We start from the raw sequence: 25,477 nt of genomic DNA on the forward strand, positions 1-25,477 counted from the left end.
AGCCCAAGCTTCCATCTAGCTGGTCCCCTTTCCAGTCAGCCCAAGCTCCGGTCTACTTAGTCCAAGCTTCCATCTAGCTGGTCCCCTTTGCGGCCGTCCCAAGCACCCTTCAGCTTAGCCCAAGCTTCCATCTAGCTGGTCCCCTTTCCGGCCGTCCCAAGCGCCCTTCAACTTAGCCCAAGCTTCCATCTAGCTGGTCCCCTTTGCGGCCGTCCCAAGCACCCTTCAGCTTAGCCCAAGCTTCCATCTAGCTGGTCCCCTTTCCGGTCGTCCCAAGCGCCCTTCAACTTAGCCCAAGCTTCCATCTAGCTGGTCCCCTTTCCGGCCGTCCCAAGCGCCCTTCAATTTCCATCTAGCTGGTCCCCTTTCCAGCCAGCCCAAGCTCCCTCCTACTTCCATCTAGCTGGTCCCCTTTCTAGCCCGCCCAAGCTCCCTCCTACTTCCATCTAGCTGATCACCTTTCCAGCCAGCCCAAGCTGCCTCCTACTTCCATCTAGCTGGTCCCCTTTCCAGCCGGCCCAAACTCCCTCCTATTTCCATCTAGCTGGTTCCCTTTCCAGCCGGCCCAAGCTGCCTCCTACTTCCATCTAGCTGGTTCCCTTTCCAGCCAGCCCAAGCTCCCTCCTACTTCCATCTAGCTGGTCCCCTTTCCATCCAGCCCAAGCTCCCTCCTACTTCCATCTAGCTAGTCCCCTTTCCAGCCAGCCCAAGCTCCCTTCTACTTAGCCAAAGCTTCCATCTAGCTGGTCCCCTTTCCAGCCGGCCCAAGCTCCTTCCTACTTCCATCTAGCTGGTCCCCTTTCTAGCCGGCCCAAGCTCCCTCCGACTTCCATCTAGCTGGTCCCCTTTCCAGCCAGCCCAAGCATTGTAAAGAACAAGTTAAATTTTTATTTGATGGGTGGACTCGACAATTGGACCGTGTGAACGCAGACTTAGGCCTTTTGTAACAAAGCCCAAATAGTTTGGTTGTTGTGCTGTCTGGTTTCTAATTGGTTTCACCTGTGCCAGGAAAGCAAATCAACGCTAAGGCTAACATTTTATTAAGGAAATAATCAGATTGTTAAACGATAAATGATTGGATATTGCTTTCATTATGACTGCTCGGCTCCCAAAATGAACTGTAATGGATGACAGTGTCCGCCTGATGAATGCTTAATGGTTTTTTCTTTCTCTGTATGAAAATTTGATGATTTGGGAAATAACGTCGTAGTGATCTGTTTCAATAATTATTTCGTCCTGCGTCCTTCAGGTCAGTTCAGCTAAGGGAGGATGGAAAAGGCTAGATAGGTACAGCTGTAAATTATGCGACAAGCTATATACTTGTGTGACATTGTTGGCTGGATTTGGATGTAACTTGGAAAAAAAATTTGTGTTGTCAAGATTTTATAAATGTTATATTGTCATGACAAAAATAAAATATTGCATTAATTGGCAAATAGAAGGTGTGCACTTGCTTTTAATGGCTGCCTGTCTGCCCTTTGTTCTTTCCATCTCTCTGTATTGCACTTGTGTGCTTCATATGCGAATACAGTTCCGTGTGCTTTTGTATCAGAACTGTAAAACTGTTGTGTAGTGTTATCATCCAACATGGTATAGTATTTTATCTCTTTTGTTGATTTATTTATTTATTTGATTGGTGTTTTGTGCAGTACTTTATCCTTTTTGGTTTTCAGTGCATATGCTTGTGGGCTTATGATTTGCTTTTTTGTTTTGCTTTTTTTTTTGTATTTGTGATGAACTCCTTATCATCAGAAACTTGTGAAACTGTCAAATGTCGTACAGTAGTTTATAGAATCTTCCACATTTACATGTCAGGTAAAGGTAATTTTTATGCAATTTTGCAAACTTCTGACTTACGATTTTTTTTTCAATTAGTTTGGCTTTCATATTTGCATTTTTCTGTAATCAATTCTTCATGCACATATATGTCACTCAGTGACTCACTTCATCATTTACATCATCCACCTCCCCTGCAAACAATTTCACTTCCATAAACCCAACTTCCCAGAACTTGCCACAAGATCCTCTGGTTGCTTATGGTGTTAAAAATCCAAATACAGCATAGCCGAGTAGAGAGGAGATTGACTGTAAACCTCTGATGTTGGTAATCAAATGTTGCAATAGCTGCAAGCAACAACACAGATTAGATTGATCTGCCTTGAAGTCGGGAGACCTGGGATCAAACCCAGTGTGGGTCATACCAAAGGCTTTAAAAATGATACTTGTTAGTGCTTCGCTTGGCACACAGAACTGAGAGGTTAAAGCAGGGAAACAGGACTGGTTGATCCGGCGTCGGTATAATGTGACTGGGCGCGATGTCACATCTGGTATGTTTGATTACGTGATACTTCAGAGACAGCAGCACTATGGCAGCATGAATGCACCTTACCAAAAGAAGACGCAGTATACATTTCTGTACACACACCTTGAGCGACTTTTCCACATCATATGACTCAAAGATCATATACATGTATACATACATACATGGGATGACTCTAAGGTGGAAGATAAGTTTGATATCGAACCTTGTGTCCACTCACCATAATTAAACAATAAATAATAAATAACAGGTGCCACTTTCGCAAAGATGTAAAACTTGTACGATATCAAACGTATAGGACAATGGTAGGGTAATAGTGACACGTAAAATATCGTACAACAGATGTATGTTAAAAAAAAAATGTTGTACATTGTACTTTCTAAAAGTGGCGCCTGGTTCAGGTAATTTGCAAAGTGTTTGAGCACGTGAATATATAATGGCTTATTAAGATTTAACAGTGGAAGAGCTTATGTTCGATATCTGTGGTTGAGGGCATCCGATATGACTTGAGATCACCATGCAGAGATACATGTGACATACAGGGGCATTCCTCTGTATGCCCACAGTGCTAAAAACCAGATGGTTTCATCTTCCTGTTAAAATTTGACGTGTCATATTATCTGCTTATCACTAGGCAACTCTAATTAATATAGCAATGTGTAGAAACCCCAGCTTAATGTAAGGCCTTTATAAGCAGATCGAGCCATGGGCATGTGGTACTGTATTTACCTGAATTACACATTTTCTCTAATTTTAAGATTTCTTTTTATCGTGGAAAAGTGCTTTTAGGTTTGTTTGGAAGATAGGATAATAATCTACATGAAAAATGTTGGTTTCAGCAACATAAAATAGTGTTTTATCAATTTTTTTACATGTATATAAACTCGTGTCAATTTGAGGGTTTAAAGCTTTATATTAAATATGGTAATAATTATTATTCTGCCTTTCTGATCTTGCTGTGTCATGTGCACCATTAAGCGCTGCTGAGAGATATACCTGTATTTATGAAAAGATTTGATTGGTGCGTCATGCCTAACGCAAGATTATTGTGTCATGTGGGGAGTGGTCAGGACTGTTGGTGGGAGAAGTATGCTGACCACCACTCTTAACGCACGGAGGAAATCACCATGATTCAGCGTAAGAACCAGATCACAAACACAGGTGTGACAAGCAGCTGCTTGGTTCAGGCGAGAGTTGGATTTGAACTCGAGACTTGATACAGTAAGGGCCTAGATACATTTATGTTACTGCTGTAATATATGGTCTTTTCAGAGTGAAGTAAGGCTGTTGTTGCTAAAAAGGAAAAGGGCAAAGTAGAGTACACGTGAATGGACTTTTGGTTCCTTCAGATCAGTGGGCATCTGGAATTATATGCAAGAAATTTTTCAGCACTGGAACATGATTTTCCATCATGAAGCTCTTCTATTTCTTTTTTTCTCTCTTTTCTAGATCTGTCGTCGGTTGAGGAAGAGAAATGTGGAGAAGAGGAACAGAGCTGTTGGCAGTTCTCAACACCGCTGTGATTTATTTCATAATTATCCTCGCTGCTTGCGGAGTGCTTAATTTGGCAGAGACTGCTCCTTTTTCGTCTCGGAGGTCTTTGTCAACATCACTGGCCGAACGAACGCCCAAATCCCCAACACCAACAACTCGCTTATTCCCAGACTTAACAAGCGCCCCCGCTGGAAATACCACTCAAAAAATTACTAATGACGATCCGAATATTGAAGTGTACGCTGCCTTGATTGACGCCTTTGAGAAATTAGGCCTCGTTACCCCGCGGCAGAAAACGTGCTACACGGTGAAGAAAATCATTCGAGAGGTGTTTTCCCAAGATGCAAACAAGCCTCAAAGAACTCTGGGAGTGTATTTGTACATCGAAGAGAGTGTGTTGGCGGCAGATCCAGTATACATCACCGGAGAGAATAGGAGCCCAGCATCGGCCCTCAACCCTAATCCACAGACCGGCAGTTCAAATGCAACGACGACTTCAGATGGAGAAAAGGAGCTAGGGTGTAAGAGCTCTCCGCTGATCGTGATTACCGGAGCCCAGACGATGAAGGATGTAAACAGCTCTTTGGTTACCAACGGTAACATGTCTGCCAATTCCACTGGAGGGATGAGCAGTCCCCATGCTGTAAATGATGACCACTCAGGTATGTATGTACAGTGTATATGTGTGCTTTCTGCTGTATCACACAAGTCATTATGACGTATCTTCTCATGTGTACTAAATGTATGAATCGATCAGTTCATAAATGACAAGTGAATATGTGGCATTGTAATTGTTCAGCATATCTGAATATGCAGTCATATTTTGTACAACCATACAACCATACATACAAACAACCATACATACATACAACCATACATACATACAACCATACATACATACATACAACCATACATACATACAACCATACATACGTACAACCATACATACGTACAACCATACATACATACAACAATACATACATACAACCATACATACAACCATACATACATACATACAACCATACATACGTACAACCATACATACATACAACCATACATACATACAACCATACATACAACCATACATACATACATACAACCATACGTACAACCATACATACATACAACCATACATACATACATACATACATACATACATACATACAACCATATATATATATATACATACATACATACATACAACCATACATACATACCTACAACCATACATACATACAACCATACATACGTACAACCATACATACATACATACATACATACATACATACAACCATACATACATACATACATACATACATACATACAACCATACATACATACATACATACATACATACAACCATACATACATACATACATACATACATACATACATACAACCATACAGCCATACATTCAACCATACATACATATCTACAACCATACATACATACAACAGAACAACCACGTACAACCATACATACATACATACATACATACAACCATATATACATACATATATACATACAAACAACCATACATACAACCATACATACATACAACCATACATACATACAACCATACATACGTACAACCATACATACATACATACATACATACAACCATACATACAACCATACATACATACATACAACCATACATACATACATACAACCATACATACAACCATACAGCCATACATACAACTATACATACATACAACAGAACAACCACATACAACCATACATACATACATACAACCATATATACATACATACAACCATACATACATACCTACAACCATACATACATACAACCATACATACATACATACATACAACCATACATACATACATACATACAACAGAACAACCACATACAATCATACATACATACATACATACATACAACCATACATACATGCACACATACAACCATACATACAACCATATATACATACATACATGCATACATACATACATACATACATACCTACAACCATACATACATACAACCATACAACCATACATACATACATACAACCATACATACATACAACCATACATACATACAACAGAACAACCACATACAACCATACATACATACATGCATACATACATACAACCATACATACATGCACACATACAACCATACATACAACCATACATACATACAACCATACATACATACAACCATACATACATACATACATACAACCATACATACATACATACAAGCATACATACATACATACATACATACATACAACCATACACCATACATACATACAACCACACATGCATACATACAACCATACATACATACATGTCACATACTGCACATCACAAACTTCAGTGTCATTTAATAATTATGAATAAATCAATCATGGTGTACTCCATACTTAGTGTAAACACCAATCAAATAAATAAATCAAATAATTTAAAGTAAATTAATCATAATGATTATATTTTTTGTTTATTCTTTCTCTATACTCTTTGTTTAACATAGAAATTACAAGCAGTGTGCTCAATCATAGTATACGTGTAGGACAGGTGAAGTTCTATTATGCAAATATGTGTGTAGCCGTGCTTTTTAAGCAAAGCTGTGTTTTCAGTAAAAGTGTCATAAAAACAGTGACAGAAGACAAATACCCTGCCTCATTAAATATCCCCAAGGCGCTGTTTGTACCCGCCGCCACGGGGAAAGCTAGCTGATACGTTTCTTTACACCGTTCGTTTTTCTTGTTAAACGGTTCTGTCATTTTGAGATGGCACGCAGAAAAGACAAACAGAAAATGCCCTGATAAACCAAAATCACCCCCTGGAAATGAAGCTGTCTCTGCAAGCTATCAATCTATGACAATGTCGTGCTGTGATAAAGTCAACTTCCTGCCCGATATTACCATCTTTTGTTCTGGAGGGAATAAAAACTCAGCTTCATGGGAATCAAGTGATTTACGTTTCCTTTTTCCCCACGTAAGATTTGTCATTGATGTTAACGTGACCTGAGTACCAAATGTGCACCAACTTTAACCTCCTGCATATTTCTATGAATTTCATCAAGCCTTGGATGCATGATGAAGTATAAGGACAAAGTTTTCATCTTGCAGGTATCAAAAAGATGTTAACTTAATCTTTTCTTTTTTAATTTTATTTTAAAATTCATGAGCTCCTGAAATTCCTCTGATCAACAGAACATTTTTAGGTGAGGTAAAAGCAGAAGTTGTGAGCGCCTTTGCCAGTGTAGTGTTTTGGGGGTTAAAATCTATACCAAATTTCAGCCACTGATGATATGATGGATCAGCTTTCAGTGCAATTTATGCACATTTTTAATTTGATTTTGGGGACAAAAGTACATTGGCTTGATTAGCCAATTTTAGCGCTTCACAAAAAGTATAATTTTATCAGTCAACACAGAATATCAATCTAATAACTCGTAGGGACCTCTCTGCCTGAAAGTAATAGTTGAAGGTTGGTCCACTGCGACCATCAGGTGTTTGACCAAAGAGGTTGTATGCACCCAGTCCTCACTGTATCGGCTGTGGCCATCAGGTGTTTGACCAAGGAGGTTGTATGTACACGTCCAGTCCTCACTGTATTAGCTGTGGCCATCAGGTGTTTGACCAAGGAGGTTGTATGTACACATTCAGTCCTCACTGTATTAGCTGTGGCCATCAGGTGTTTGACCAAGGAGGTTGTATGTACACATTCAGTCCTCACTGTATTAGCTGTGGCCATCAGGTGTTTGACCAAGGAGGTTGTATGTACACATTCAGTCCTCACTGTATCAGCTATGGCCATCAGGCGTTTGACCAAGGAGGTTGTATGTATGCATCCAGTCCTCACTGTATCAGCTTTAACTTTCAGGTAACAAGTTTATCAGGTACCTGACAAAGGTTGACGGTTGATTCACTTGGCGCATTCTGGTTTCCTCTACCCATAAACATCAACACCATCTCATAATTTAAAAATCCTTGAGCATATATGTTAAACACGAATCAATCAATTACCCATCAATCCAATCACTTACTCACTGGAGGCTCTTAAACCGTAGGTCTCAGCAGAACACAGGTCATGGTGATCAGCACCTGCTCCGGAGTCATTGGAACCTTCTTCCTGGTGGCTGCCATCATGAGGATACGGTAAGTTCATTTCTGTCTTCATGTGGATACTTTGGGAACGATTCCGCAGTCATTTGCGACTGAAGTCAAAATTTTAAAACGTGTTGTTACAGTGCTTAATTTTTTATACTAAAAGTGGAAATTTTGACCCATTTATTATACGATAACAGGTGAAGTGACTGAAATTTTCATTTCCAGAGCCCAATATAGACTCTAAAATCATTGTTCAAAGTTCAGCGTAAATCTAAAATGGTTTCGTGAAATTAGTCTGTGGTCATTTCCCTGTTAGGTTTACATTATGTACACCACGATCACACCACGCAAAGCGGAGAATGTCTGCGTAGCAAAGGTTTAACACTTTTGTTCATTGTATTACCCGCCGAACCTTATTTCATTCTAAGTCAATTACCGAAAATGTCGATGCAGCATTCAAAGGATTTGATGAGGTAAAAAATTTCAGAAAATTATGAGAAACCCCCCCCCCCCATCCTGGAATAGTTCATGCTGTTGTTGTTTTACCCCCCTCCCTCCACAGAGGTAATGAATTTTAATTTTAGACCAGTAAATGACAAGCTTATAAATCACTGCAGTTGACCTAGATATTTCAAAGCATAACGTTTAAAGTGTACTATATGTGTACAATAACGTCATTCCGCTGAGCTTAGTTTGGAATGTTTTGGAATGAACTGTAGTTTTTTCTACGTCATGTGGATGTGGGTTTCCCCCGGGTTCTGTCCGGTTCCCTTCCACCATAATACTGGCAGCTGTTGTATAAAAGGAATATTCTTGAGTGCTGCATAAAACACTGATCAAATAAATAAATAAATTTCTGCGCCTTGATGTCAGTGTGTAAAATACCCAAATGCTATAACAAAAATGATGTCTGTATACTATAAGAAATAGCACTTTAGGAAAATCTTGATATTTCACCTTTACATAAATATTCCTCTAAGCTAATCCACCAAGTTAACGAGTTCAAATCATCTTTATTCCCATCGCTCAGGGAGGTAAACATACCAGATGGTATGTTGAGTGACAGACTCGATGTTGTTTGAAAGGTCAGCGCTAGAGTATTTATTTGTATATTGCACACGACCTATGCTTGACAGTGGGGTAAAACAAGCTGTTAAGAGACAAGGGGTGCTGTTCTAAGTCAGGCTATGACTCACATGTATACTTAAAACTGGTTTAAAGCCCTGATACCCCCTATAGGGTAGTAGTGCTCAGTACATGTAGCTCTTGCATTGGTTAGTGCCAGACAATCCTGCCAGCTACAAGGAGTCAGTGTCAAAGATTTGGCCAAAAGAAGCTTGTTAAAGCCTAAGAACGAATTCCAAACGGCATATCCAGTGACTGATATTTGGGACTTTATGAATTAAATTTGTGTTGAGTAACAAACAATCAAATAAATACATAAATCTTGAACAAAAAATGTAGTTTGACTAATCTTGATTGTTCCTTTGCCTTTAACTAGTGTTTAGTTGTGTAACAGTGTCCATGGAAAATGTCTACTTTAATACTAATATAAATTTATATGTAAACCATATTTTGGTACACCTCCATTAATAAAGTGATTTTAGATGATTTCCGAAAGGCTTCAATATTAAAGATAATATTGGTTCTGAAAGCTGAATACTCTGGCTTTATCTGAAGATTAAATCAACTGAAGCCACATGACCAGCTTATGTCTGACTGGCTTAAAGGGCTACTTGAATCCAAAAAGAGGCCAGGCGAAAATATTGAACTGATATGACGGAGACTCTATGAAATAGAGCTAGCACCACAGTTAAAAAAAGAATTACGATGAATAACACTATTCAATCCCTATATGTGAAAAGCATTCGACTCCAAAATCATCAGTTTCCGTAAAATTTTCCTAAAGTGGCAGGATTTTATTCCATAGGTGGCAGGATATTATTCCATAGGTGGCAGGATATTATTCCATAGGTGGCAGGATATTATTCCTTAGGCGGCAGGATATTATTCCATATGTGACCATGAATCATGCAGGTATGATATGAAGTAAGGAGTTATGCTGAAATGATATCGTGTATGTTGAAAGTCAGGACGTCATTTGTGGCTATACGTCTGTGATAGGTGACGTCAAGTGTTCTTGCATGACGTCACACCAGGCAAAATTAGAAACGACAGAAAACTTTTGATTCTGTATTATATCTTCCCAAATTAAGACAGCAGCTTATTACAATGCCTTTTTTTTTGACAGTTTAAGAAAGGAATTCTGACTATCTTGATTCTTATCATTTAACCTTGCTTTAGGACATAGGTGTACAGTCTTGCCATGATGCTGTAAGGCATAAAGGTCAGAGGGGCTTTCACTCTAGAGGCAGGTTCATATTAACCCACGTCGATACTGGTCTAGGTGTATTGGTCACTTTAATAAAAATGTTAAGTAAAACAGGAGTGGGTTAGTTCAATGCATGTTGATATTTCTCAAACATAGAATTGTATACTCAGTGTGCGCTAGCACAGCATAATGACCCAGGAGCCTCTCACCAATGCAGTCCCTGTGAGTTCAAGTCGAGCTCGTGCTGGCTTCCTCTCCGGCCGTACGTGGGAAGGTCTGTCAGCAAACTGCGATGACTGCCCGGTTTCCACCCACCATAATGCTGACTGCCATCATATAAGTGAAATATTCTTGAGTACGGCATGAAACACCAGTCAAATAAAAAATGAATAAAATTGTATAAATGTGATAGAATAAAGAATACCTTTAACCTTGTTCACAACCCATGGACAGTGATGTTCAAAACATGTTGATAAAGTGCAGATGTTTTTATTGACAGGCACGTGAATCTGGGTTTGTCACATTTCAGAATTTCATTATTTGCATTCACACTTGTCAGAGAGTTTCCATACATCTGACAGATTAATTTGACTCAAACTTGTCCATGTGTCATTGACTTCTTCACATTTCTCAGTTCTTTAATAAACCCATTTATTTGATGAAAGATATTGAATAATAATAACTGTAGCCCATCCATATAGGAATATCTCCCACTTTGAATAGTATCAACTAAATTATGTTAATTTCCAAAATTACCTATATAAATGCAAAATTGGCAAGATTATGTGGCCTATTGGAAAAGCAATATTAGCATCTGCTTGAAAATTGCAAGCTTCAGCTGTCACATTGCCCAAACATTAGGGTAATTATCACAGTCGCATGGGTGCTGTATTGTGACTGCGTAAGTTTCACTCAAGCACTTGCCAATTTGTAAATGGCAATAGGTATGTATGTGGAATATATGCTTGGCCCTAGTATGTAAGTGAAATAATGTAATCAACAGCAAAGCAAGTTCTATTTTAAAATGTGGTAACACACAAGAAAAAAACAATATGTTTTTAGCATAAACATTTATATTTATTTATTTATTTGATTGATGTTTTATTCCATACTCAAGAATATTTCACTTATACGACAGCAGGCACCATTATGGCGGGAGGAAACCCACGACCATCTGCAAAGTATTCTCAAACGTATAGATGTTGAAAACTGACATATATACAACTTGACAATGCAATAGAGACATGTTGCAGGGAGTACAAGTCTGGTTTTTGCAAGGTGAAAGTAAATATCCAGTTTTTGCCAATGGTTTGAACATCTGAAGAAAAATCGATTTGCATCTTGGCAGTAGATACTCTATGGAAAATTGGAGTTAAAATTCCTGTTTTCTTCCTTTTCTTTTTCTTTGTTGTTGTCTTTTGAGAAGTCTGTCCCTTGCAGACTCAAAGATAATGAAGCCTGAATCCCCATAACTGTCTCGATTGGTGAAAGAAACCTATTAATTGTAATTAAAAGTGTATAGATATAGATCTACAAAGTGACTTGTACATGTATAAATGCCTTGGAAACCACAGCTTCATTACCAGCTAGCGGCTTAATCTAAATGACCGAAGCCTGGACAGTATCCAGTGGAATTGAGCTAGATGTGGTCACCTTGTTTAGGGAATTGATGGTAGCTGGTTCTGGCCAATTCATCTTAATCTGTGAACTATCTGATCTGTGCTTGTAATGAGAAGCAGCTTCAGCTTTGGTTTAAAGAGCTGTCTATTTAGCAGTCCCACTGTACTTGTTTGGATTATACTCCTCTGTCTAAGGCACTGGTCAAAGGGTTTTCTGAGGGCCCAAGTACCCGTCAGTGATTTGGAGATGACCACTAGTCCTCAGGGTGATTATATCACTCTGCTATCTTCCATGGCTGCCCCCCCTGCCTCTAATGACCCATCTCCTGTCATCAGAGATAATGAAGTGGTCAGTACCATCATGTTGACTGACCATTCTGCCCATCAAGTCTTTGCTTAATTGTCCCTGTGTGTGTGTTGTGTATGGAATAGAATACCTCCATCCTGTTCATTTGTGATCAGAAGGTTTCATCATTGCAGGGCTAGGCTATTGTGCGCTAAACCATCTACATGTATACAAGGTTATACACTATATATGATCCTCGCCACCATATATCCTAGATGTGACTGAAATATCACCAAATGTGGCCCAGTCATGTGGGCGTGTGGATGTAGGTGTATGTATATATATATATATATATATATTGTGGTCCTTTTTACTATGGAAGCTGCAGTGATTGTTTTGTGCTGATTTGTTCCTGCATGTAGCATATATAACAAACTCATTATAACATGCTTCATTACAACATGTACATTATTCAATATAACACAGTCACAAATGTGCCCCCACCCCCACCCCCCAACACAATTGTTTTTACACAGATCTGTACATATACATGCAAATGTGTCTGCGAAGAAAACCCTCAGATTTTGGCAATACTTTGCACCCAGAAGCTTCATTTGAAGTAATTATTGAATGAAAACCATAATATTTTGCTGATTTGGCTAATTAACACTGTATTTTCTATGTATTATATATGTCAAAGACTCAGAAGCCAACAGACTTCATACAAGTTAATTTTGTGCACATATTCCAACATATGCCTGTTGGAATATAACAATGTTAAAATTTAGAAGGCTTTGGATGTTTTTTTTTTTATTTGGGTGGGGGGGGGGGGTGGTTATTTTTTTTGTGTGTATTGATTTATATCCGATACTGTTTTATGAAGTTCTTAAGTAGTGTAACTTATTCTTACCGATGAGTGAACAGGTAATATCATATATAGGTTATAGAGTGCTGTGACGTTCTTGTTCTAGGAACCATGTCCGTATATACATGTACAATGCACTTTGATTGCTTGAGGTGTCATGTGTGATGTCTTCATGGCATTGTAGTGAGGCAGCTGTGTGAATTGTGTAGCAGCATTGGGTCTATGTGTACCAAGGCTATATTTACAAGAAAGTGAACAGCTAACTATACTGTGATACTCTTGTTTTGTAGGAACTATGTTAAACGAAAAAGAGAGGGCAGAGGGCAGAACAATAACCATCGCCCTCAGTTCCGGGGATACAGCGGGGGTCTGCGTGACTCAAGCTCACCAATACGAGGACAGAACACTAGGTCGGACTCCATGAGTGGCTCAGTCAGCCCCGATAGGCAGGTGAGAATATGATAAAAAAATGTCTTCGTGTCAGAAGGTTAATTTGTCCGTGGTTTATGTCAGGCACTCTGGTTTCCTCCACCCATAAATCTATGGGCTGTGATACAAGTGAAAAATTTTTGAGCATGGCACCAGACCCGGATCAAATTTTAAATAATGAACACTGGTTGAAAATTCCATTTATATTGGAGCTGTTCATACTACATGTACTGCATTTGACTTAAGACTCACTACAAAAACAGTATATTTTTAGATGCAAATGAAGGTCATAAACTAGTACTTTTGGTGCTGAACTTCACATTTTGTGCTCAAATCCCCAAACACCTTTCCAAGATCAGTGAAACTCTGACAATCAGACAGAATGAATAACAGTTTTGGAATAAATTTTAGGTCAAATACGGAGATATTCCTGTAGTGTATTATATTATAGGGACTTTGTCCATCTGTTCGTCCATATTCGTGTTCGGGCTATAACAGTTTTTTGCGTTTTAATTTTTAGTGGATACTTACATACACAGATGATGATGTGTGGCGACTCACATTTTTCCATTTCCTCGGTTGTTTTGGTTACCAGATCGCCAGTTTTCCTATATATACTATACAACTAGATATGATTTTGTCTCCAGGCAATAACTTCAACATTTTCCACGTAGATTTATTTATTTATTTATTTGAGTGGTGTTTTACGCCTTACTCAGGAATATTTCTTTTATACGACGACAGCCAGCATTAAGGTGGGAGTGGAGTTTTAATTTTTGGTGGATACTTACATACACAGATGATGATGTGCCGCCACTCACATTTGTCCATTTCTGCAGTTGTGATGGTTACCAGATTGCCATTTTCCTATATTTGTACCATAAAAATAGGCCGATTTCGTGTCCGGGCTATAACTTCAACAGTTTTCCACATAGATTTATTTATTTATTTGATTGATGTTTTACGCCGTACTCAAGAATATTTTCACTTATATGACGACAGCCAGCAGTAAGGTAGGAAGAAACTGGGTAGATCTTAGGGGAAACCCACGACCATCCGCAGGTTGCTGGAAGACCTTCCTACTTACAGCCGGAGAGGAAGCATGAGCTGTACTTGAACTCACAGCGACCGCATTGGTGGGAGGTTCCTGGGTCATTACGCCACGCTGGCGTGTTAACCCCCTCAGCCACTTCTCCACCCAGTTTTAATTTTTGGTGGATACATAGATGTAGATACGCAGATGACAGTGTGTCACGACTCACATTTGTCCACTTTTGTTGTTCTCATGGTATTCCAGGTAGCCATTTTCCTTATATATACTATATATATATAGAAATGATTTCGTGTTCGGGCTACAACTCCAACTGTTTTCCTCATAAAGTTTTCATCTGTGGTGGACATGTTTGTTGACTTGAGATTTCTTCTATGGGTCTCACTAAGGCGAGCGTGTGTATCCACAGGGTTTTTCCCATGTTCCTGGAGACATATATACATACAAGAATAATACAATATTGATAAACGTTATTAAAACTACTTTATTAGAACTTATGTATGTTATGTATGTTTTTTAATGGAACTGATCTTGTATACTTTGTAACAGTTTGTCCATGAAGTCCACTCTCAAAAGTTTTCAGATCATGCAGTGATCATCTGGGGAAGAAAGTCTGTCATTGTGCTGTTAAAATGTTTGTAATTAACTCAATGTAAACTTGTTAGTGAACTGGTCCATGGCCTACCATTAATTCTGTATCTTCACAAAGCTTAGTCCACTCTCATCGTTAGACTTGGCAAGAATTGCCTTACTCTCCGGGACAGTTCGTCAGGTTGACTGACAGCTAGTGATCTCCAGGGTGGTGATCCGCAGACGGAAAATTCTTTGCATGGAACTTTTTCGCTTAGCCCTGAGAAACGGGACTTAACTGGTAGAGATGAAGGCACCCAAAGGATATATGGAATGCATACCAAATTTGTCCTATTCAATTACGCAGAAATCAACGGTGTTCCGTTCCCAGACAGAAACACTCTCGTGACCTCATCAGTAAACTTCATTTCCGCCTGTTTCACACTCTTTTACAGCCTGTCTGTAACAAAGGCCATTTATTTTTACAGCCAAATAGATATTTGTACTGTTCATGAAAGTGTATATGTTAAATGTACTTTTACATGTGAATAACTCTTTATCAGAAAGTTATTAAAAGAGAAATACTTAACTGATATACCCTTCCAAAAATTTGTTTTTACAAACCAATATTGTAAAGAAAAATTCACCTATGCAGTCACTGTGCATTCAAATATAGCTGATGCTGGCATCCTCTTTTGCAATACGTGAGAAGGTCTGCCAGCTGGGCACTGCCCGGTTTCCTCCCACCATAATGCTGGCCCCCAGCAGATAAGTGAAATATCGTTGTGAATGGCATAAAACACCAATCAAATAAATAAATGAAGAAAAGTCAGGACAAACTTGGTTGAAGTTATTGATGTCTCCATTCCACTGAATGATGGAAAGTTTTTTTATGCAATTTAAGATAAAAAGTGAATACAAGAAAAGTTACCAAGAAATCTTTAATGGAACAACTGCAGGTCATTCACTGCATTTATTTATGCATTTAATATTTTCTCTTATTTTATTGTTGTTTATTGCCATACATACTCAAGAATTTTTCACTTGTACAATGACAGCCAGATTTATGGATGGAGGAAACCAAACTGCCTGTGATATATAAACCACCAGCCTTTAGCCAGTTACCGGTGGACTTTTTCACATGTGATTCACAGAAATGTACACCCCATACAATTGGTGAATTCTAGAGTGTTCAAACGAATGACTTTTTGTCATCAAGGCTTCAAAAAACAGTAAGATTTGGGGGGGATTCCACAAATTCTCTGCCCAACATTAGGTTTGAACCTGTACCTCCTGTTGGCATTGACAACATTAGTTTCGCTCTGGTAATAATTCATGTTCCCTAGAAGTCTCTTTGGACAATCCATTTTTAGAAAAGACTGAGAGGCTACATGGGCACATATTTCATGTGTCTATAAAGATCTGTACTTGTAACATTCTGTGAGCATATATCAGGGGAAATATAGGTACATATGGTTCTAATTTGGGGTATTATAGTAAGTATAGGTATATATTTATTGTGCCTCTAAATTTGTCACTGCCAGTTTCTTCAATGAATCCATGTATTATTATAATTGGCTTGAAAAAACTAAGAAATTGCGAAAATTCAAAATTGTATGAGAAGATTTTGATGTGTTTCTAGATACCTGATATTTTCTCACTTGGCCTGATTCCTTTCCACCTAAATTGTTAGAATCTTTCTCTTATATTCTGAATATTTCTCAGTCTCTGAATCTTTCTCACACTCCAGATTTTTCTCACACTGATCATTCTTACACTTTCTGAATTTTTTTCACTTTATCAGAATCTTTCTCACACACTTTTTCTCACACTCCAGAGTTTTCTCACACTGATCTTTCTTACACTTCTTGAATCTTTTTCGCACTGCTTTATCATTTTCACAGGCCTGTTCTATCTCTCTGTATTCTTGTGTCAGGTTAACAGCATTGGGAACTCCAAAGATTCAGTGCTGTTCAGCAGACAAAGTGGAGACAACTCCTGTGAGCCTCTACTGTCCATCATAAGCCACGGGGATGACAAACCCATGTTAGTTATCACCTCTGCCTCTACCTCCAACTCCCCATCCTCATCAGGTCGAGGGTCACAAGAGGAGGTCTCTGCTATCAGCAGGAATCAAAAGGTAGGCGGACTTGGATCAGATTTTCTTGCTTTTTGTTTTTACTCCAGCAAAGAATCCAGTTTGTGTGGGTTTGGATGAGGGTTTTACTTGTAGCCTGAATGTACAATGCAATTCTGGTCATGACTCCTGTAAACCAAAACTATGGGAATCTGCTTGGATTCCAATAAAAAAAAGTTATATTCCAACTCAGATGTTTTTATTACAGTAGAATATTCATTGTTTCATGCCGTTGAAGTTAAGCTCACTTAAAGTAAATGTTGAAATCTATTTACAGTATTTACCTGTTGAAGCAGGTACAGGTAAATGTTTAAAATAGACCTCAACATTTAATTTAATTGAACTAAGTTAAAGTTATGAACATGGAATCCCAAAAATCCATTCACTTTTTAATATATGTATTAAGACTTTCTGTTGTAGCAACAGACTGGTAGTACTGTAGATTTGAATTAAATTCTGGTGGAGCAAATCTATGGGAATTAATTTAGATAGATGATTAAAAACAAGAGAAATAAAAACCTGCAAATAAAGCTTTGTTTATGTAAGAATGTTTATCAAAAAGTTGAAACTTAGTGAGATACCAGTGTCAAATACCAGTCAAATGAAAAGAGAATAGAACTTCGTAATGTAGAATCTAGTCAGTTTTAGAACTTCCGACAAAAAAACAGGCTGAAAGATTTTAATAATTGACTTGAATTTATCACATCTGAGAGCTAAGATATGCCGAGTTCTGAGAAGGTGGATGAACCACAGACATCTAGTAGTTTGGAAATTTGGTAAAAGTATCACCAAACATACTAGATCTCAGACATTGAAGCCACATTTGTAGTGCTTAAGTACCCGTAGACATATGTAATGTTTACATCTACATGTACAAGTAGATAGACAGGTGCTGTATAATGCAGTGGTCTATATATCAGTGGAAGTCTTTGCCAAACTGACAGCGGACATCACCATAGAATAAGCAGACCTGCTAATTTGCTGGACATCGTGACTGTTGGAATGGCCATTATGTGTCTGTCTGTATGACCATTATGTGTCTGTCTGTATGACCATTATGTGTCTGTCTGTATGACCATTTGCGCAAGTTTTACAGGTACACCTGTATATAGTACTGGCTAAAACTTCAAAATATTCCATCCAGGGGTTATCCATATATACATCCCCAGCTGTTACTGGCTGTGCGGTCAGCACTGGTCCAGTGGATAATCTTGGGACCATTATGGCCAGCTGTATTCAGTCCATGGGTCATCCATTCAGACCACATGTGTCCAGACGGCTGTAGGTATCGGACAGTTCAGCCTGTAAACGTGTACATGTGATTTCAAAGGTTGAATTTATTTATTTATTTGATTGGTGTTTTACGCCATGCTCAAGAATATTTCACTTATACGACGGCGGCCAACATTATGGTGGGTGGAAACCGGGCAGAGCCAGGGGGAAACCCACGACCATCTGGAGGTTCCTGGCAGACCTTCCCAGGTACGGCCGGAGAGGAACCCAGCATGAGCTCAAAGGTTGAAGCTGCTAGTATTTAAACTATACAACAAGGTATCACTAAGCTAACTATTGTAGGCCTACTGTCGTCACATGAAAATGCACAAGTACAAGTAAAACATCATATATGTGAAGACATACATATTTACAAGGACATAGTGTGAAACATGTCTACACTACATGTATAATTACCTACATACAGTGTATGTGCATACATTATAGACAAAACATTGACATAGGACTGAGTGGTGGGGTTTGTTAATATGAACTTTCTCCATATTTACTTCATAACAAGTAAAACTTTCATTATGTCAGAACTGCTTGGATTAAAAAATGTCTGCCTGTAATTGTACCTATAAATTGTATACGGACATTTTGCTTTGCTTGTTGTTTGAGATGATCTTTCGAATGAGAATTAACATATGAATTATTACACAAATTATTCCCTAATTTTTTGGCTCGCATGCTTTGTTTTTCTTTCCCGAACAGTATGTTTTCTTATCACCTAGTTGCATAATTGTAAGTTATTTAGTTGTTTTATTTGGTTGTTTTATTTAGCTGTTTTATTTATTTGTTTTATTTAGTTGTTTTATTTAGTTGTGTTGTATCTATAAATGTATAGTTGGGTGTTTTGCTATATCGTGTGATCAGATGTTCTGCTAAATAAAAACCAGATATTACCAGAAGTACATGGAGAGAAGTTTGTGCCACTGCATTATATGATAATTTGCATGTCTGCACTTCTTACGGTGTAACTGACCACTGGAGCAATGTTACTAAAAATACACCATGCAATACCGAGGAATTGTGGGAAATAATTTGAAATCTGTGAATTGTAGAAAATAATGTTGAAATCTGTATCCGGATGCTGACATTGGAATCTGTATATTGTCATTTTTACCAGAATACATGGTCAGTCTGTAAATTCATATCCTCCTATATTGTTACATTTGTATGCTACAATACATTCCTGGTTGTAAATGTGTTTTAGACCAATGCAAAATTAAACTTTTTCCTTTGCAACTGCTCCTAGGCAAAACTAGGGTGTATACAAATGTATCCTGGGTAGGTGTGCTTTCGGAGATATTTAAAACATAAATAGCATTGTTCGTCTTGCTTTTTATTTCATATATTATGATGTGTACATCTACTAGGTTCTGTGTCTTTAGTGTTTTTTTTTTTCATCTTCTGCATCATTTGCATGGTTAGCTTAACCCTTGTGTTGTGATGTTGTGTGGTTTCTCACAGGTGTTATATGTGACGTCTAACAAACCTGCGTAGATAAGGGGACTCCAAACTGTCATCTCCAGGTTGTCGTTGTTGAAGTAGGTTTGACTTACAACTTTTTTGTTTTTGTTTTATTGCATTGTTTATTCATTTGTTTGTTTGTTTGTTTGTTTGTTTATTCGTAGACGATACAACTGTCTATTGGTAAAACTGTCTATTCACTGTACAAAAGATGGTAAAATTGAGGACGTTAACCTGTGTGAATCAAAACTTATCCTTTACTGGTACTTTGGGGAAGACTGTAGGTTTGCCCCCTCTCTATCATCCCACCACAGAACAGTTTTTTTGAAAAAAGATCTTCCTAGTTTTAGGCTGTTTCATCATTTTGGACACAAATGTGGACTTTAACAGTTTTCAAGATATTTTCGAAATCCTTCGCCATGTTGGGTTGAGGCTTGGTACATGTAACTGACAAGTTCATGCTCCATTTCACGCAAGTTTCGTTCATTTTGGACAAAATTATGTCCATTTTTATCCACTTTGGCCATAAATTGTTGTCCTGCCTTTTTGTCAGTCAGTTGATCATATTGAATTCAAGCTTGGCACATGCATGGCTTCACCATTCCAGATTACAAATCAAGCTCAAGTTGGGGGCAACTGTTGTCCAAACAACACTTCCAGAATGGTTGCTTCATTTTAGAATCTTAAATCCTGTGAATCATAAAATGATTCATAAGAAAAGAAGTGATCTTCCCCAAAAAATATTTTCAGATACCTAAATTAAATTTGGGTTATTATGAATTCCAAAAAGATCCAAAATACTGAAAACAGTTTTAACTGGAAGCCATTAAGCCCAATATGGCAAACATCTGCCTCAGTTGAACATACAAATCTCTGCACTACACACATATATAATGACAATATCTTGCATTCCTGTTCTATCTGTAAATGGTGGAGAATGGTCTGAAAGAAATTCCTATGCGGGTAACCACAAGAATTCAGTGAATTTCAAGCCAAAGTCCAAACCATGCACAAAATTTTATGCAAATTCTTACATATATATATATATATATATATATATATATATATATATATATATATAATGTCTTCTTTATAAATTTGCAGACAGACAAGCAAAGAGACAAATAAATGCTGGCAACTCTGTTTTGGGGTGGAGAAAATTAAATAAGTTTTTAAGTAAACCTGCAGCTTTGATGTATGTGTATGTGCTGTTTAATAGATCAGTGTCAAATATTAATTTAGTTAATCACACTGTTTCCTGTAGTTGATGAACTAAAGAATAGATGTACTTCTTTTGAGCTGACGTGTCTGTTGTTTTCAGAATATGTTGCACAAAAGATGCCTTTTCTTTGCCTTGCATTTGGCCCAAATAAAGTCTTGATTTAGTGTTTCGTTAGATGAATGGATTGGATTGGAATTAGTTTGTTTTTTCTTGTTGGCTTTTACCTATACAATGGTTTAAATTTTGCGTTTTGACAGGATGGTGATATCAACAGATGTGGAGATGATGATGATGATGAGCGTGACGTGGAGAACAAGCCGTTACTAAGCAATGTGAGTGGCCTTGATGAAACCTCTGACCTGGAAGGTGTGGCCTTTCCGTATCTAGACTCCTCCCCCATTGTTCAGGAGGCCAGTCAGAAGCTGGAGAGTACTAGTGTTGATGGTCTAGCTCCGGACACGTCGATTCCGTCGGATTTAGGGGACATAGTAATGTCAGACCAAGAGGCAGGCATTGTGTCTGACAACGAAACAGCCGAAGAAAATCTGGGTGCGAGGGGACTGGCTGGCTTGTCCCAGTCCGATTCAAGCTTATCTTCAAATAACCCGTCATATCGCTATGGTAACCAGGTAGAGTATATCAATGAGTGTGGGAACGAGTACGAATCTTACTTCCCGCCTCTCTCTGATGAAGATTTCCTCCAGGTCACAGATACAGATGACACAGCATCCAGTCCTGCTGTGTTTTCAGAAAGGCAGCCATTTATTCCACAACTTGACAGCTTTGACAGCCTGTCAGGGATCAGTTTCAACCCAAGTGACCTGAACTTTGACGTGGAGGAAAGGAAGATGACTCCCATTGAAGAGTTACCTCCCCCTCCACCGGAGCTCTTCAGGGGCTCCTCTTTAGAGGACGCTTCTCCGGTTGTCAATGGAAACAATAATACTCCATTGTTAGCTCAGCATGCACCGCATGAACCGGCAAGCAATAACAGGGAATCGACGAATTTGCAGAGCACCCCTCCTAACATGCTCAACCAGAACTGTGACGCAACTACGAATGCTGAGGACGGAAAAGGGGACTCCAAGCAATTCCCAGATCTGGACACAGTAAAAAGTTGTGTAGACAGTGACGTAACGAGGACAGTAAACGACGGCTTAGGTGATTCGTACAGTTGTGATGTACAGTCATTGCCTGTGAACTCGCAGCTGTCTTCTGACCAGACTTCCCTTTTGTGATTCCGAACTTGTCTCAAATGGATACAGATGTACATATATATTGATTGGCCACTTGAAAATGGCAGGTCACAAGTAATGGTTTAGTCTGTGTTACAGTCTGTTACATTTGTGCTTCATGCAAACCAGTCTGACACATGTAACAAAGTGATCAGGAGCAACAGGAGTTAAATTTCCTTCTGTGGCAAATATTGTGCAAAAAAAGTGCCTGCAGTTGAAGAAATAAAACGAGAGTGTATGTTGCCAAAAAGATTCTTCCATTTGTCAGTGGAAATATATCTTGGCATTAAAGGCAATTTAATTGTGTTTTCATCCCAGTTGATGAACTTGATGGAAAAACAAAAACGAGAATTGAAAAAGAGATTTAAATAATGAAACAAAAACCAGATACCTTTTCACCTTACATGTCTATATTGAAGTGAAGTGTGTTTTCAGATTGGTGACGCTAACTGCACATGCAGATGATTTTTTCCATGAAGAGAAGCTGCATGCACTTATATAACTTGTGTGGACAAACTGAGTTCTGTTCAAAGAACATTTTGTATCCAGTAAGAAATGGTTGTATCTGTGTAGTTGTTTGAGACGTGAATGCCACTAGTGTCTCTTTGGATTTCCAGTTAACTCTCAGGAAAGCACCTAACATTTACATGTTGTCTGTCATCAGTAGCAGAGTGGTCATGGCCACAGCATCAGTGTATATACATGTAGGATCAGATTGGTGAGTGAGTGAGTGAGTGCTTGGGGTTTAACGTCGTACTTAACAATTTTTCAGTCATAAGACGACAAAGGAATCATTAGAGTGCATGTAATGTGCCTCCTTGTTGCAGGACGGATTTTCACCGTTCTTTTATCTAGTGCTGCTTCACTGAGGCTCCTCACTGAAGGCAAGTAAGCCGCCCCACCCAAGCCATTATACTGATACGGGTCAACCAGCTGTTGCACTATCCCCTTCATGCTGAATGCCAAGCGAGGAAGTTACAACTTCCTCTTTTAAGGTCTTGGGTGTGACTCGACCCAAGATTGACCCTGTATCTACCGCTCCCGAAAAGGGCGCTTTACCAACCGTGCTATCAGGGGCGGGTGGATCAGATTGGGTAGGACATTTGATTCATTATAAAGGCTGCAGTGACAAGGGTTGTACCAGTATGCATGGCCTTACCGATCATTGTCAGCAATACTAGCTGGTATGCAAGGAATCCAAAACCAATTTTTCTCCACTTCTCAGACATGGAGAATGTATGGATCAGACCTCAGGCACGAGATTTTCTTGAGTACCGGTTTGGTCTAAAACACCAGTCAAATAAATAAATAAATAAATAATGTGTGAGAGAAGTATGTGTCACTTTTTAGCTATGTGCAGCACTTTCCTGAAGTGTGAAGTGTATGCGGCTCTTTTTGGAAGTGTTAAATAAATGTAGTGCACTTTTCAGAAATGTAATATATGTGTGAATCACTTTTGTGAAGTGTGAATTGTGTGTGTAGCTCTTTTTTGAAGAGTTCAGTATGTATACATCACTTTTCAGCCAAATGTGAAATGTATGTGTAGCACCATTCAGATTTTTGAAACATCTGTGTGCAAAGATTTTTTTTTAATAATTTTTGGCAAAAAGCGTAAGTTCATATTATTTACAACTTCTACCCTGTACCTGGACTCCAAAGATCGGCCATGGTCCCCAAACTGTTCTAACTGGTCATTATAATAAAAAAATATGTACATGCATGATTTGAATACTGTTAGACAGAAGAAGGAAAAGAAAGTTTGAAATTTTAATAGATTGGAATACCTTCTATTCTCAGAAAAAAAAATCCCCAAAAGCCAGCCCATGTGAAGATCATGCACGTGGTTATTACCTGCTACTGTACTAGATAATTGGTTGAAGTTTGACTCTGACTTCATTTTTGACTGACTAATATTTAACAATAAGACATTTTTTTATGAACCTGATGTTGAATGTGTACAGTCTTTCATTGATACATGATTATGTGTTAAGACGTTGATGGGAAATTTAATTTATTTGTTCCTATGCTGATAACAGAATCCCCAATGTCTTTACAACTGTCGATTGAATGTTTGATTTTAGAATGGATTTTTGATAAATTTAGGGTCTTATTTTTAAGTCTGAAAACCCAGCTTGGAATGCCATTAATGACCATGCAGAAGAGAAACTATGTTTGTTTTTGTTTTTTAAGATTCATAGTCCATTCTCACAAAACTTTGAAGTAAGTTTGGCATGACTTGTCAGTCATGGGGCCTTTGATAATAGTGTTATAACGTAGACAGTGTGACTTCCGAAAGAAAGTTATGAGACACTAAATTCATGAAGCTATGTGAAAGCAATCCAATATTTGATTCCACTTACAGGTTCCAATGTTTATTTTTCTGTCTTAAGTTCAGATGATGTCCAATACTGATCCATGTTACATGTTGATAGTATATTCTGTTCATAATGGTCAGAGGAAGCTACATGTATCTGCTAGACAATGTAAACTTTTGAATTTGTCTCTGATCTAGTAGCAACACAGAGAACTCTGAACTCAATTTTTTTCTTTTACATAATTATTTGGAACTTTTCTAATGTAAAGTTTATTGATCTAGAGTAAAGATTTTGACTTCAAAGGTAGCATGTCTTATGTGTTAAGAATGATAATTTCTATAATGTATTTAAATAAGTAATTAACGCATCTTTCAAATTCTAGACTAAGTCATAATTGCCATCATGAAATCAATTTGGAACACTGTGAACTTACATTTTCCAACCTATTAACACCTTCTTAAGATCAGTGGAACTCTCAGAAGCAAGCCAAAATGAACCATAACCTGCGGATGGTCGTGGGTTTCCCCCAGGCTCTTGCCCGGTTTCCTCCCACCATAATGCTGGCCTCTGTCGTATAAGTGAAATATTCTTGAGCACGGCGTAAAACACCAATCAAATAAATCAAATAAATAAAATGAGCCATGGACAAAATTTTAGGTTCTTTACGGTACTTCATTATTTGCTCTCAGCTTAGACTCAGTAGATCAGAAATAAATTTCAATCAAGGTAGAAGGAATCCAGTCTGATGTACTTGGATCCGAAATT

General features: G+C 38.3%; 1 protein-coding gene across 1 annotated transcript; it reads left to right on the plus strand.

Annotated features, from left to right (window-relative positions):
- The first annotated feature begins 7,878 nt into the window (after window positions 1-7,878).
- Window positions 7,879-23,719, plus strand: LOC135475314 (uncharacterized). Its single transcript, XM_064755162.1, has 4 exons — window positions 7,879-7,954; window positions 13,299-13,458; window positions 16,995-17,198; window positions 21,420-23,719. The coding sequence occupies exons 1-4, from the start codon at window positions 7,887-7,889 to the stop codon at window positions 22,398-22,400; spliced, it is 1,413 nt and encodes a 470-aa protein (XP_064611232.1). The 5' UTR covers window positions 7,879-7,886; the 3' UTR covers window positions 22,401-23,719.
- The last annotated feature ends 1,758 nt before the right edge of the window (window positions 23,720-25,477 follow it).

This window comes from Liolophura sinensis, chromosome 9 (assembly GCF_032854445.1).
Source record: "Liolophura sinensis isolate JHLJ2023 chromosome 9, CUHK_Ljap_v2, whole genome shotgun sequence".
Classification (NCBI taxonomy): Eukaryota; Metazoa; Mollusca; class Polyplacophora; order Chitonida; family Chitonidae; genus Liolophura; species Liolophura sinensis.